This window comes from Sorex araneus, chromosome 2 (assembly GCF_027595985.1).
Source record: "Sorex araneus isolate mSorAra2 chromosome 2, mSorAra2.pri, whole genome shotgun sequence".
Classification (NCBI taxonomy): Eukaryota; Metazoa; Chordata; class Mammalia; order Eulipotyphla; family Soricidae; genus Sorex; species Sorex araneus.
This window is the reverse complement of record NC_073303.1, coordinates 131,021,392-131,035,076: the sequence shown is the minus strand read 5'-3', so window position 1 is coordinate 131,035,076 and position 13,685 is coordinate 131,021,392. Positions and strand designations below refer to the sequence as shown.

At 60.1% G+C, this 13,685-nt stretch overlaps 3 protein-coding genes across 3 annotated transcripts; 2 read left to right on the top strand and 1 right to left on the bottom strand.

The window, feature by feature from the left end:
• Nucleotides 1-1,549: 1,549 nt before the first annotated feature.
• On the bottom strand, nucleotides 1,550-3,683 carry SLC52A2 (solute carrier family 52 member 2). Its single transcript, XM_004618716.2, has 4 exons — nucleotides 3,119-3,683; nucleotides 2,175-3,048; nucleotides 1,971-2,094; nucleotides 1,550-1,887 (listed from the first exon to the last, which is right to left on the bottom strand). Exons 1-4 carry the CDS (start codon nucleotides 3,246-3,248, stop codon nucleotides 1,675-1,677), a joined length of 1,341 nt encoding a protein of 446 aa, XP_004618773.2. The 5' UTR covers nucleotides 3,249-3,683; the 3' UTR covers nucleotides 1,550-1,674.
• Nucleotides 3,684-3,755: 72 nt separating this feature from the next.
• Nucleotides 3,756-6,202, top strand: FBXL6 (F-box and leucine rich repeat protein 6). The gene is made up of 9 exons (XM_004618715.2): nucleotides 3,756-4,135; nucleotides 4,347-4,505; nucleotides 4,587-4,650; nucleotides 4,777-4,908; nucleotides 4,980-5,087; nucleotides 5,163-5,276; nucleotides 5,345-5,576; nucleotides 5,666-5,912; nucleotides 5,998-6,202. The coding sequence occupies exons 1-9, from the start codon at nucleotides 3,756-3,758 to the stop codon at nucleotides 6,131-6,133; spliced, it is 1,572 nt and encodes a 523-aa protein (XP_004618772.2). The 3' UTR covers nucleotides 6,134-6,202.
• Nucleotides 6,203-6,230: 28 nt separating this feature from the next.
• On the top strand, nucleotides 6,231-9,753 carry TMEM249 (transmembrane protein 249). The gene is made up of 6 exons (XM_004618714.2): nucleotides 6,231-6,287; nucleotides 8,008-8,167; nucleotides 8,735-8,829; nucleotides 8,915-9,110; nucleotides 9,253-9,338; nucleotides 9,482-9,753. The coding sequence occupies exons 1-6, from the start codon at nucleotides 6,231-6,233 to the stop codon at nucleotides 9,653-9,655; spliced, it is 768 nt and encodes a 255-aa protein (XP_004618771.1). The 3' UTR covers nucleotides 9,656-9,753.
• The last annotated feature ends 3,932 nt before the right edge of the window (nucleotides 9,754-13,685 follow it).

The following is a 13,685-nucleotide window of genomic DNA, read 5'->3' as shown; positions in this document are numbered from 1 at the left end:
GCTTTTCAAGGCAGAGAGGTGCCAGTTTGTGGAGGGAGCTGCAGGATGTGCCCTGCACAGAACCTCTGGCTTGGGACGGGGCCCACCCATACTCTACAGGAGGGCCTGTGTGACAAGTAGGGAGCCCTCTCTGCTGGCCCCTGGCAGGAGGAGGCTCAGAGGGCCATGACTGAAACCTCACAGTGTTTTAAACGGCATTGGAAGGGGTGTGTCCAGTCTGCTCCAACTTACCAAGATTTGCAGGGGAGGATTCATCCTGCAGTGCCCCCCACCCAACTGTTGCTTCGGGGGCCAGGCAGGACCCTCACGCCTGCTGAATTTCCCTGGCCCTACGGCTACTGCCACATGCTCTACTCCGAGGGAGGGCACCCACCAGGGACAGGCTGGGCCTCAGCAGGCTCCCTCAGGTGCCCTCCGTGCCCAGCAGAGGTGAGGGGGTCATTGTGGAGCTCTGGGGTGGGTTCAGTGCTGGCATGGGTGGGGCCCATCCTGCTTCATTGGGGGCTAATCCGGCCACCCTGACCCTTCCTTACCCTCTCTGGAGCCGCGTTTCCTGCAAGCTTCAAAGGCCTGTGGCTTCCTCCCCTGCACGCCCCTTTCCACTGGTTTCCAGCAGCGCCTAAGACCATACGCAGGCTATGGCCAAGCAGGCATGTCAGCCTTTCATGGACTCTGGGTGGGGTGGGCACGAGAAGGGGCTGGGGCCAGGTAGCGGGGCACACAAAGCCGTCCCCATCGTGCTCCCTCAGCACATCCCATGCACTGCCACCAAAAGCAGCTTCAACTGGCCTGCACAGCCAGGCAGTGCCCGAGGGACCCTGGCGCCCAGTGCCCACACTGGCTGGGCCACACCAGCCCCTTGGGAGCTGGACCAGGTTGATGGCATCCCAGACATCCAGTAGTAAAAAGCGCTCACGCCTGGAGCAGGAAGGGGACTCCTGGGGCAGGGACGACAAAGACAAGGCCCTTCAAAGGCCAAGGACAGGAGAGCTCTGAAGCTGGCCACCGGCATCCTGAGACAACAATGGAGGGGAAGGGCGGCAGGCAGGGTCACGTCTGTCTGCACTCAGAACTGTTGTCTGGGAAGCAGGTTTTCACTCCTGGCCAGTCTTGCTGGGCCACAGCCCAGGTAACCTGTTTCTGAGCCCCTAGACCCTCTGCAGCCTGCAGAAGGGCCGCTGCCTCATGCCCATCCTGTTTCCATGCGGACAGCATCTGCCCAGGGCAAGATTCCCTGGCAGCAAGGTCTGTTCCCTGTGAACACCAACACCATACCCCAGCCCAGGCTGTGATCCCTGGGGCTGGGCAATGGCAGATATAGCCACACTGAGCTCTGACCCAAGGAGGGACACACATGAGGCTCAGGGTCTCAAGTGGGTCTAAGAGAGGGCCACAGCTGGTTCTCCCTCTGTCCCCACCGGCTCTGGGTCCAGGCTGAGGTCTGGACAGCCATAGTGTCATGTGGGTCCCTGCCCAGAGCAGCAATGTGGGGGGGTAGAGGGTGCTGGGCTCCAAGGAGGGGGCTCCCACCAACAGGAACAGGCGCTCCTTAAAGTGGAATAAAAACGCTTTATTGTGTAAATCTCCATGGAGCAGGGCCCTAGCAGGGGAACACAGAGCTGGGGTGGGGTGAGCCCAGGTGGGCGTGTGGAGACTCAGGCAGCCAATCCTGGTTCAGTGCCGACACAGATCCTCACAGTCCCGCCCACTGCGGAACACCTGGTAGATGCTGGTCGGTGGGAACATGGCCACGGCGCCCAGCAGGGAGCCCACCTGGATGGCCATGCCGGCTGCCAGCAGCGCCGATCGACCACCCCCATGTAGCAGGGAGCTGGCAGCCACCTTCACGTAGGAGAACATGCCTAGACACAGCACCCATGACAGCACCTGCGAGGGCCACAGTACGGCTGAGCAGGGGACCCTACACGGGTCACCCCCCCAACTCCCGCTCTCATGTCCCCGCAACTCACCACAAGGACCACCCCCGCCGAGGTGCCCACCAGTGGTGGACAGGGGCTCAGGATCGCCAGCGCCATCAGGTAGGCCCCAAACAGCAAGCCCAGAAGGGAGAGACCCCCCAGCCCGGCCAGGGACCTGCGGAGTGGGAGCAGTCTGAGGGGGGCTGTGCTGGGCAGCCTCACCCCACACCGCCCCAGCACCATCCCGGTGAGCACCTGCACAGCACGCCCATGGCCAGGAAGCAGGCAAGGGGGTTGGCGGCACTGCCCAGCACCACCGCCAAGTGGTAGGCCAGGCGGCCATAGGGAAGGCAGGAGAAGCTCTGTACAGCAGGCAGGACGCCATTGGTCAGCGCGTTGGTGACAGCCAGCAGCCCCAGCAGGCAGGCGGTACGCCTGGTCAGCAGCCCCTGACCCTCAGGAGCTGGGCTGGGGGCACTGCTGGCAGCTGAGTTGGGCAGATCCTGCAGGGGTGAGGCCTCCTCCTGTTCCTCTTCCCGCACCTCTGGGGCTCTCACCCGCAGGCCACACCCGGGGTCTGTGGCAGGGGAGGGTGTTGAGACCGGCAGTAGCAGGAGGAGGCCCTGGAAGGCAGCTGCCGAGGCGACCAGCAGAGCACTGAGCACCCAGAAGAAGGTGCTGGCGGGAAACCGCTCAGGGAAGTGATGAGGGGTTCCTGGGGTGCTGTTGGTGGCAGCCCGTGGGCACTCAAGGCGCCCCACCCCCTGCACCAGGGCCAGCACACAGGGCAACAAGGCGCTCAAGCCCTGGCCCAGGAAGAAGGAGCGCAGGAAGGTGGGCGGCAGGCGGCCCAGGAAGGGAAGGAAGGTGACGTTGGAGGCACAGCTGGCCAGCGCCAGCAGCAAGGCCAGGGCCAGGAAAGCCACCGAGTGCAGCTGCTCAGCCACCAGGGCCACGCGGTGCCACAGTGGGGCCAGCAGGGCCGTGCCCACCACGCTCAGGGTCTGCACCACCCGGATGGGGGTCTGTTCGCCCCTGCCAGGAGCCAGCCGCCGCCACAGGGTGACCGCCAGCAGCCCCAGGTTCCCCAGCGCCACCAGCACGGAGAGGTAGGCGGGAAGGCTCCAACCTGCAAGAACACAGGCGTCAGGGGCAGGAGGGCCCCGGCAGCCCGCTGGGGCAGACCTGCTCCCACTCACCCTCCGGGAGGTCCTTCACCACCACGGGCAGCTCCACCCACAGCCCGTTGACCGCAGCCCACGAGCCCATGCCGAAAAGGGCGACCAATACGTGGGTCAGCACCAGACGGTCCAGCGGAGGCGATGCCATCAGCCGCAGACGAAGGTCACGGCCGCAGGTCCCCTTTCCCCGGCTCGCGGATCGCGTGCGGCCAGCGGGCAGCGCGACGCTCAGCGGGACCAGCAGCGGAGGTGAGGGGCGGGGTGGGAGGCGTGGCACGTGCCGGCGGGTGCCCGCGGCGGGCAGGAGGGATGCGGGTCTAGGCCCAGAGTTTCCGGTGCGGGGCGCGAGGCTGGGCGCGAGCCCCAGACCCACCCGGGAGTTCGCGGGGCTGCGAGAGGCGGGCGGCGGGTCCAGCGAGGGTGTTGCCCTCGCCGCTCGGGGCGTCCGGCTCCGTACGCTCCCGTCCCGCCGGCCGGCCGGTGCGCCCCACGGCGAGGGCGCCGCCCCCGGCACACAGCCGGCGGCAGCGGGTTCCGCGACGCGCGGCCCGAAATCCCGGAGACCCGGCCGGCCCGCCCCGTGGGGCTCGCCGGAAGTCGCTTCCCGGAAGTGGCGCTCCCTGCCAGGCCCACCCCTTCCGCGTCCGCGGAGACCATGGCTCCTGAGCCGGCCCGGCGCGCCCGGCGCAGGGCCCGGCGCGCGCCGCCGCACGCTCGCTCGGCCGAGGACTGGTGGTGGGAGCGGCTGGCGCCCCACGGCTCCGAGTACCAGCTGCTGCAGGAGGACAGCATGGTGCTGGTGCTGCCCAGCCCAGGGCCCGCCCGCGCCCGCCGCGCCCCGCGCACGCGCGCTTCTGGGGCTCGTGCCTCCACCAAAGCCGGGGCTCGTGCCTCCACCAAAGCCAGACCCCGCGCCGCGCCCGCGCCCGCGCAGGGGCCGGACCCGGGCTGGGCCGATGGCATCCCCTTGGAGATCCTGGTGCAGATTTTCGGGCTGCTAGTGGCGGCAGACGGGCCTGTGCCCTTCCTCGGCAGGTATGCTTCTCCCTGGAGCGTGACGGCACGGCCCAGACACACACACTCCTCCCCCCCCCCCCATCGCCCGGCGCGGGTGCACACGTGTGCCAGAGAGAGGGACCCGCCGTGCAGTTTCGTTTTGGCGAGCAGGACTCCCTCCTAGACACACAGATACGCCCCCTCCACCCTCCCCCTGTGCCGCCACCGCTCTGCCCTCGTTTGCCCACAGAGCTGCGCGGGTGTGTCGCCGCTGGCGTGAGGCCGCGTCCCAGCCAGCGCTCTGGCACACCGTGACCCTGTCTCCCCCGCTGTCCGGCCGGCCGGGCAAGAGTGGGGCCAAGGCGGAAAAGAAGCTCCTTGGCTCTCTGGAGTGGCTCATGCCCCATCGGTGAGAAGTTGCTCTGTGTGGTCAGTTTCTGGTGCGGCCGCCTGGAGGGGTGCAGCCGCCTGGAGCTCCTGTCTGTCGCAGGTTCACCCAGCTCCAGCGGCTGACGCTCCTCCACTGGAAGTCACAGATACACCCCGTACTGAAGGTGAGGTGCACAGCTCCTGCTGACCAGGGTAGCAGGGAGAGCTGGGTGGCCAAATGGTCTTGGGCTGCTCTTCACTGGCCTCAGTTTTCCTCCCTCCCTTGGAGATCACACCCTCTGTCCCTACAGCTGGCCACTGAGTCCTGCCCACAGCTCAGCTGCCTTAAGCTCTCAGACTGCCACCGGGTCACCCCTGACACCCTGCTCCTGCTGGCCAGATCCTGTCCCCAGCTGCACAGCCTCGATGTGCAGCACTCCACGGTGAGCTCACGGTAGCCCAGGGCCTGGAGAAGCTGGGGCTGAGGTGACAGGGCCCTGTGCTGCATCCTCAGGTGGAGTCCACGGCCCTGGTGAGCTTCCTGGAGGAGGCAGGGCCCCGAATGCACAGGCTGGGGTTGACCTACAGCTCCCAGACGGCTGCTGTGGTGGGCATGCTACTGGTAGGTTGGAGGGCCAGAGCCCTGGGACTGAGTCAGCTGGTGGCGGACTGCTGACCCTGTCCTTCCCTGCTGCAGGGCGGCTGCTGCCCCCAGCTCCGGGTCCTGGAGGTGAGCGCTGGAATCAGCCCTAATAGCATCCCCCTCCAGCTGCCTGTGGAGGGCCTGCAGAAAGGCTGCCCCCAACTGCAGGTACCAGACGCCCCCTTCTCCTGCCCCGTCCCCTCCCTCCCCACCTGCAGTCTGGGCCTTGCCTCCAGGTGCTGCGGCTACTGAACCTGCCATGGCTGCCCAAGCCCGCCGGGAGGGCAGTGGCCCTGGGCCCAGGCTTTCCCGGCCTGGAGGAGCTCTGCCTCGCCAGCTCTGCCTGCAGCTCTGTCACCAACGAGGTCCTGGGCCGCCTGCTGCACGGCTCCCCCAACCTGCGCCTGCTGGACCTGCGCGGCTGTGCCCGCATCACACCTGCCGGCCTGGACCGTTTGCCATGTTGGGGTCTGCTCAGAAGGGGGTACTGGGGGGAGCCTGGCAGTGGGGCTATGGGCTCTGGCCTAGCTGCTGCTCACAGCTGCTTTCGCCTGCAGAGCTGGAGCAGCTTCACCTGGGCCTGTACGGCATGACCGACCGGCTTACACTGGCCAAGGAGGGCAGCCCCTTGTTGACCCATAAGTGGTGCCACAGCCTGCGGGAGCTGGACTTGAGTGGCCAAGGCTTCAATGAGAAAGACCTGGAGCAGGCCCTTGCTGTCTTCTCGAGCCCTGCCAGGGGCTCCCACCCAGCCTTGTGCTCCCTCAACCTCAGAGGCACCCGGGTCACCCCCAGCACAGTCAGGTCAGCGTCTCCCCTCAGTCCCCTGGGCCTTCCTGGGTCTTCAAGCACCTTTGACTGGTTGCCCATGCCTTGCCTGCGCACACAGCTCAGTGATCAGCAGCTGCCCCAGCCTTCGGTACCTGAACCTGGAGTCGTGCCGCTGCCTCCCTCGAGGCCTGAAGCGGGTTTACCGGGGCCTGGAGGCCGTCCAGTGGTGCCTGGAGCAGCTGCTCGCCAGCTAGATGCCATCCCAGTCCTCTTTTTGTTTGGTATGCTGGAGCATTTTTGTTACAATAAAACATATTTTAGGATCTGTGTGGTTCTTTGGGTCCAAGACTGATGTCCCTGGGGAAGGGGGCTGGGGACAGGTCCCTGGAGCTGGCCCTGACAGTGAACGTGTGTGTGCTGTGGGATACACGGAAGATGGGTGTACTATGTGTGGATGTGTGGTAAGGTTTGTTTTTTTAGTTTGGGGGTCACACCTAGAGATGCTCAGGGGTTAGTCCTTGCTCTGTGCTCAGTAAGTACTCTTGGCAGTGCTCGGGGGACCATATGAGATGCTGGGAATTAAAACCAGGGTTGGCCACATGCAGGTTAAGTGCTTTACTGCTGTACTATTGCTCCAGTCCCTGGGGTGAGGTTTAGGAGGATGCACTGTGTATGAGGAGCATGTGTGGGGGTTGGATGTGTAGTTATAAGGGGTGTATGTGTGTGGTAACTAGTATGTGTGTAAGGGGTTTGTGATGTGCATTGGTCTGTATGTGTGGTAACTGGTATGAGTGGGGTGAAGTGTGTAGAGAAGCTTCTGTGTTGCAGATACTTGGCATGAAAGGTCTATCGTAGGGAGAGGGGAGAGGTGTGTATGTGAGCTGTGGTATATGTGAGCTCTGTGGTATGTGTGTGTAGAATTGAAGGGTGTATGGTGTATTGTGGGGTGGTATGTGTTGGATATATGTAGAGTGAGGTGTACATATATGCTGTATGCCTAGGGTGTATTGTGGGTGGAAGTGTTACGTGTTTAGACATGCATAGGTGCACGGTATAGTGTGGTATGTGGTATATGTGGGAGTGTATGATGTTGAGTAGAGGGGGCAAAGCTCTAATGTATGTACTTGATATGTATGATACATGGTGTGTGGGGGTATATGTTTGTGTATATGTATATGTAGAGTAGATGTATATATGTTTGTGTGTATGCACAGTAGATACAGAGCATGTACAGTAGATGTGTGGAATGAGGATGTGTGTATTACAATATATTGTGGGTGTGGTATGCATGTACAGAGTGTGGGGTATGTATGGGTGAGGCTGTGGTGTTTGTGGTTTATGTGTGGTGTATTGATATATAGGTGGTGTGTGTGGATGTATATGTGTGTGGGTGAGGTGGGTTGTGGTATCTGTGTGATGTGTGTACCGTGTAATATGTGTATGTGGTTTGCATGTACAGTGTGTGGGGGTGAGGCTGTGGTGTCTGGTGTGTGTATAGTGTACTATGGGGGGTTGTGTATGTGAGTGAGGCTGTGGTGTCTGGTGTATAAGGTGCATTATGGATGTATTGTGTGCATGTACAGTGTGGGTATGTGTGTGTAAGGTGTATTGTGGGTGTGTATGTGGTGTGCATGTACAGTGTGTCGGGGTGAGGCAGTTGTGTCTGTGGTAAGATGTACTGTGGGTGTGTACGTGGTGTCCATGTAGTGTGGGGGTGAGGCTGTGGTGTCTGGTGTGTGTGCCGTGTATTGTGAGTGCAGTGCCTGCACGGAGGGAGGCACAGACCAGGCTGCTCAGGGTTGCGTCTTCAGTCTGGGCTTGATGTGGGTGCCGGATTTCTCCCGTCACCGCAGCCTTCGGGTGACACCTAAACCAGACGCTGGAGCCGGGGTGGGCTGGGGTTCCTGGGTAGTGCCAGGGGACGCGCCGAGAAGGGTGGCGGTGAGCGCGGCCCTTCTAGAACCCGTTGCCCAGGGCTCCTAGAAGCGGACGCCCCGCGCGTGACCGGGCCCCTGAGGCGGCCCGTGAGCGTGGCGTCCCAAGCGGCTCGTAGCCCTGGACCTCCCGGTAAGAGTGGAGCGGCGCGGGGCGCGGCCCCGAGCCCAGCTGACGCCTGTGCGTGGCGCAGGCGCGGGCCCAGCGACGGGGGCGGCGCGGGCACAGCTTCTCCGTGTGCGAAGGCAAGCCCTTCCAGCTCTGGGCGCTCGGGCTCTGCAGCACCGAGCGCCACCTAGCCCGGCGCCTCAAGAGGAACAGCTTCTACCCGTTCACGCAAGTGCAGCCACACGGTACGCGACAGGGAGGCCTCCGAGGGCGGACGCGCAGGCGGGATCGGGCCCGAAGAGCCGGGCAGCGGCGGGCATCGCCGCCGGGGATAGGTCCAGGATCCGGCTGGGAGCCAGGCGGGGCCGGGGTGAGAGCAGAGGGGCTACGGGGCGGGGCCTCGGAAAGACCAGAATGGGCGGGTCGCCGACCCTGCGGCCTGTTGGGGCGGGGTCAGGTACCGAGGGAGCGGGACTTGGTCTGAGGTTATCCCTAGGGGCGTGGTCATGTACCGAGGGGGCGGGGCCCTGGTCTGCGGCTCCCTGGGGGCGGGGTCAGGTGCCGAGGGGGCAGGACCTGCTCTGCGGTTCCCCCCTGGGGGCGGGGTCCGGTGCCAAGGGAGCTGGGCTCTGGACCCAAAGGTTGGGATAGGCAGGGCTGAAGGGCGCGGCCACAACCAAGCCTGAGGCTGAAGGCGGCCGCGGCCCCGAGCCCACGAAGGCTGGAATGCTCGCGGCCGGAGCCCTGTCACTGCCACCCGGCTGCGAGAAGGACCTACAGTCGTCACGAGCCGCTGCTGCGCTGCCCCCCAGTCTTCGTGCTCGAGTACTACCGGGACTCACTCTGGAAGGGGACGCTGCTCTTTGTTGTCTGCTTCCTCCTGGTCAGCTTCAACATCGTGAGCCAGGTCTGAGCTCCTGGGCCCTACCCAAACGGCCTTCCTCTCGAGGCCCCCTTCCCCATCCGCTCAGATGCTCATGCTGTGCCCACAGGTTCAGAAACAGGAGACTTGGGGCTTGCCCGCGTGCGGCATGGTCGTGGGGCTGTGGCTGGTGGTCTCCTCGCTGCCTCGGCGGCGCCTGCTGCTGCACTGCAAGCGCGGCTACTACCACTTCTCCATCCAAGGCCACACCGTGTACCAGGGCCCCTTGCACCTTATTTACGTCCGCCTGGCGCTCAACTCAGACGGTGACATTGACCTACGGGGCTGGTGCTGCATGGGGAGGGTGGACTAGGGTAGGGAAATTGCTTGGGAACTGAAAGCTATCTGTGTGGAGCACCGCTGAGCCTTTGACCCCACCTCCACCCCCACCCCCCCCTCCCCATGCAGTCCACGGAAAGTGCTTCTTCCAGCTGGTTTTGAGCGGCTACAAGCTGGAGCCGCTGGTGCTGGTGCAGCTGTCTGAGCGCTACGAGGTGGGTCTAGAGCCCTGTCCTGGCCCAGGCACTCCTCCCCCCTTCCTCCCCCCAACCCAATCCCCCCCCCAGAGGCTCTCAGCCTGGGGCCACTGGGGCGCCCATTGCAGAGGCGGAGCATCTGCACTCACTCCATCCTGCAGCAAATGGAGTACCTGGGCCGCCACATCGCCCAGAAGCTCAACATCAACTACTTTGACTGCTTGGCCTTATCCTATCGGCACGTGGTTCGGCACTGGCCGCTGTCGCCCTACACTGGCAAAACCGAGCGCAAGAAAGAAGGCTTCTACAGCTCTGTGACAGACCTGGACCTGTGAGGCCGCGGGGTGCCTCAGTGTACCCCTCCCAGCATTGCACTGCCCTTCACTGTTGCCCACGGCCTCCTTGCCCACCATAAAGCTCCTTCTTGGTTCCAGCCAATGTTTTTCTCTGAGCAGGGAGGGAGCCCACTCTGAGTCCCTCCCCAGGTACCCCTATGTCTGCAAGGAGACTGCGATGGGCTGGAAGAAAGGCCAGCAGAGCCAGCAGCTGGGTCGTTAGAGCGACCTGACCTGCAGTCATAGTGCTGGCCAGGAAACCGGAAGCCAGAATCTGATTGGCCCGGGCCACCTCAGAAGCCCCAGTGTTGCCCACTCAGCCAAGGGGAGGACAACCTCTGGTCATGCCTCAGCCTCCAGGCTCCCAGGGGCGCAGACTCCTGTTGGGCATCGAGCTCTCTCCAGCATCCCTGTGTGTGTCCAGCATCACATGCCAGCCCCTGAGACTTTCTGGGAGCTGGAGCCTCCTGTCCTGTCCACCGAGCTTTCCTCGCCAGCTTTTCCTAGGTGCACCATGGTGACCAGGTCTTTATCCATCCTCTCTGCTGGGTTGCCTGCAAGCAGGACCCAAGGCAGATCTGGGGCAGGCCCTGCCCCAAAAGGAAAGCGTGGGTTGAGGGAGCAGGCTGAGGGCCGGGACGCATGCTCTGTTCGAACCATCTCCAGAGCCTGGTATGCTTCCCCCAGCACAGCTTGCAAGTAGCTTTGTGCTCAGCTGAGGACTGTGTGGAGTAATTCCTGAGTGCAGAACCCAGTGTGACCCCAAAACCAAAACATTCTGAGCTTGGGGTCTGTATATGCAGTGCTGGGCATGAAACCGAGTGAAGCAAGCATCTTGGTCCCTGTCTGATCCACCTGGCTCAAGAGTGTGGGGCCTGTTAACTGAAGACATCACTTCTATGGGGACGAAGAACGACCTGTGTCTTTCAGAGACCAGCACTGAGCAGGGCTCACAGGGCTGGAGCTGGGTTCCATCCCCAGCACAATGGCAGCAGCACCCCCGGACCCACCCAGCACTTAGCTGGGCTTGGCCCCAAAAGAAAATAATAAAGGGCAGCCTAGAGGAAGAATGCTGAGTGAGCTGCTTCCTCCCATCCCGCCCTCCCAGCAGCAGTGCCCAGGGCTCACTCCTGGCAGGGCTTGGGGGACCATGTGTGGTACCGGGAATAAATGGGGTTAGCTATATGCAAGGCCATGCCTTCTGCTCTCTCTTCCACCTGGAGGGGAACATTCCCAGAGGCCTTTGCTCTGTTCTTAGAGTTGAAAGGCTAGGCCCCGCCTCCACGTGCAGAGCAGCTGTGACTTACTGCTCCCCTCCCACCAGGGCTGGTTCCTGCCAACAGGTGACATTTAAAGTTCTGACACATTTTTCTTGCTCTTGTTGGCTGGATGTTGGCCATGAGCTAAAGGCCAACTCTGCCCATCGTTTATTTCACAGCGCATGACAGACCACTTATTGATGTCATGTCCCCACTTTGGGGAAGTCCAGGGTACCAGGGAGAGACTTACTGGGCACCCCTGTAGCTGGCAGGGACACTCCTCCTAGAAGTTAGGGTCCACATCATCCCCAGAGTGCCAATGCCCAGCTTTTCCAAGGGGAAGCTCAAGGGAAGGCAGAGCCTGGCGTGGCTGGAGGACAATGTAGTTGGGAGCATGTGTGGTATAGGCCCTGGGGCCAGGCTGGCCCAGATCCCACAGGCTGCCATGAGCTTTGGACAGGGGTCAGTTGTATGGCAGCACCCTGACATGCATATTATTGGGTATTAACCTGAAGTGCTTTAGGCTTCATTGAATTGCCCCTTTTCCTCCTCCCAGAGAAGCTTACAGTGTTCTTATGAACACCCCTAATTTCCCAATTTTTTTTTACTTTTTATTTTTAGTTTTTTCTTTTTGGGTCACACCCGGCGATGCACAGGGGTTACTCGTGGCTCTGCACTCAGGAATCACCCCTGGCAGTGCTCAGGGGACCATATGGGATGCTGAGAATCGAACCCGGGTTGGCCACGTGCAAGGCAAACTCACTACCCCCTGTGCTATTGCTCCAGCCCCTTTTTTACTTTTTTATTGAATCACTATTAGATAGACCCTTACAAAGTTGCTCATAATTAGGTTTCAGTCATACAGTATTCCAACACCCGTCCTTCCACCAGCGTACATTTCCCAGCACCAGTGTCCCAAGTTCTCACCCTCCCACCTCCCACCCCCTACCCCCTCAGCTTGCCTCTATGGCAGGGGTTTTTCTTCTCTTTCCATCTCTGTCTCTCTCTCCTTTTGGGCAATGTAGTTTGTAATATTGATACTGAAAGATTATCAAGAATATCCCTTTACCTACTTTTAACACTCATAATCCCCAAAGTTTGGGGCTGGAGTAATAGCACAGCGGGTAGGGCGTTTGCCTTGCATGCAGCTGGCCTGGGTTCAATTATCAGTATCCCATATGGTCCCCCGAGCACTGCCAGAAGTAACCCCTGTGCATCGCTGGGTGTGACCCAAAAAGAAAAAAAATAATTATAATCCCCAAAGTTTATCTTTATCTTTCCTTCGTGTTTTACCTCTCATTGTCACAGTTCCCAAAATCAGTCTTAGTTACTTACAAGCTAAAACTTTCTGGTAACTCTGGATTTTGTATTTGTAGTGAATTACTTGCTTTTCTATTTCTCCTGTATCACTTGTATCACTTCACTTGTCATCCTGTTGATCTTTGATTTGCTTGAGCGGGCGCCAGTAACATCTCCATTCGTCCCTGTCACGTGCTAGTGTAGCCCAATAGTATCTGCTCGCTCCAGGAAAACGAAGAGCCTCAAACCTTTCATTCAGGGTTTTAATGAAGAAGTCTGACCATCTCGTAGGTGGGTGGCCAGGCGTTCTTTTGACGTCCTGTGGAATCCAGTCAGTAACAGCTCTAGTCAGTGGTCGTCTCTAAATTGCATTACGTGTCCGGCCCATCTGATTTTTGATGGCTTTGCAAATGAAACAGTGTCCCTGATTCTTGATCATTGATGGAGGTCAGAACTCCAGATTCCTTCTCTCACTCGAGTGAAATGTGATACTCCAAGCATAGCTCTTTTGATTCCTCTTTGGGATACCCGAATAGTGTTCTTGACCTTGGGGCCGGAGTGATAGCACAGCGGGTAGGGCGTTTGCCTTGCACGCGGCCGACCTGGGTTCGATCCCCGGCATCCCATATGTTCCCCCAAGCACCGCCAGGAGTAATTCCTGAGTGAAAAGCCAGGAGTAACCCCTGTGCATTGCTGGGTGTGACCCAAAAAGCAAAAAAAAAAAAAAAAAAAAAAAGTGTTCTTGACCTGTTTTCGTAGGGCCCAGGCCTCTGAGGCATATGTTAGTGTAGGAAGAAGGGTGGAGTCGAAAAGTTATGCCCGGAGCCAGAGGTTTTTCATCCTCTTAACCACTTCTTCGATGCTCCTGAAAGCGTTCCACGCTGCTCTCTTCCTCCTGCGCAGTTCTGGCGCCAAGTTGTTTCTCATGTTGAGTTCTCGACCCAGGTACACATAGCTGCTGCATTCGGAGATGTTCGTCCCATTGAGAGCAAATGGAACATCAGGGACTAGTTCGTTTTTCATGAACATTGTCTTGGTGAGATTCAGCTGCAGTCTGACCTTTCCACACTTGCGGTTGAAGTCAGCCAGCATTTGTGCTGCTTGGCTAATGTTTGGTGTTATGAGAATGATGTCATCAGTGAAGCTCGGAGGTGGTATAGTTGTCGACTGTCTATCTTCACTCCCATTCCTTCCCATTCCAGTCATCGCATAACGTTCTCGAGGATAGCACTGAAGAATTTCGGTGAAATGGTATCACCACTTCTCCTATAATCTTTTTGTTTATTTATTTATTTATTTTTTGCTTTTTGGGTCATACCCGGCGATGCACAGGGGTTACTCCTGACTCTGCATTCAGGAATCACTCCTGGCGGTGCTCGGGGGACAATATGGAATGCTGGGAATCGAACCCGGGTCGGCTGCATGCAAGGCAAATGTACTACCCGCTGTGCTATCGCTCCAGCCCCTCCTAT

Bases quoted from the DNA above. Each gene is read 5' to 3' on its own strand.
- TMEM249 (XM_004618714.2), top strand. From the start codon at position 6,231: ATGTCCCTGGGGAAGGGGGCTGGGGACAGGTCCCTGGAGCTGGCCCTG. The intron at 8,168-8,734 runs GTACGCGACAGG...GCTGCCCCCCAG, and splicing joins CACGCAAGTGCAGCCACACG to TCTTCGTGCTCGAGTACTAC. The intron at 9,339-9,481 runs GTGGGTCTAGAG...TCCATCCTGCAG, and splicing joins AGCTGTCTGAGCGCTACGAG to CAAATGGAGTACCTGGGCCG.
- SLC52A2 (XM_004618716.2), bottom strand. From the start codon at position 3,248: ATGGCATCGCCTCCGCTGGACCGTCTGGTGCTGACCCACGTATTGGTC. The intron at 2,095-2,174 runs GTGCTCACCGGG...CCCACTCCGCAG, and splicing joins GCCATGGGCGTGCTGTGCAG to GTCCCTGGCCGGGCTGGGGG. The intron at 1,888-1,970 runs GTGAGTTGCGGG...TGGCCCTCGCAG, and splicing joins CGGCGGGGGTGGTCCTTGTG to GTGCTGTCATGGGTGCTGTG.
- FBXL6 (XM_004618715.2), top strand. From the start codon at position 3,756: ATGGCTCCTGAGCCGGCCCGGCGCGCCCGGCGCAGGGCCCGGCGCGCG. The intron at 4,909-4,979 runs GTGAGCTCACGG...CTGCATCCTCAG, and splicing joins TCGATGTGCAGCACTCCACG to GTGGAGTCCACGGCCCTGGT. The intron at 5,913-5,997 runs GTCAGCGTCTCC...CTGCGCACACAG, and splicing joins GTCACCCCCAGCACAGTCAG to CTCAGTGATCAGCAGCTGCC.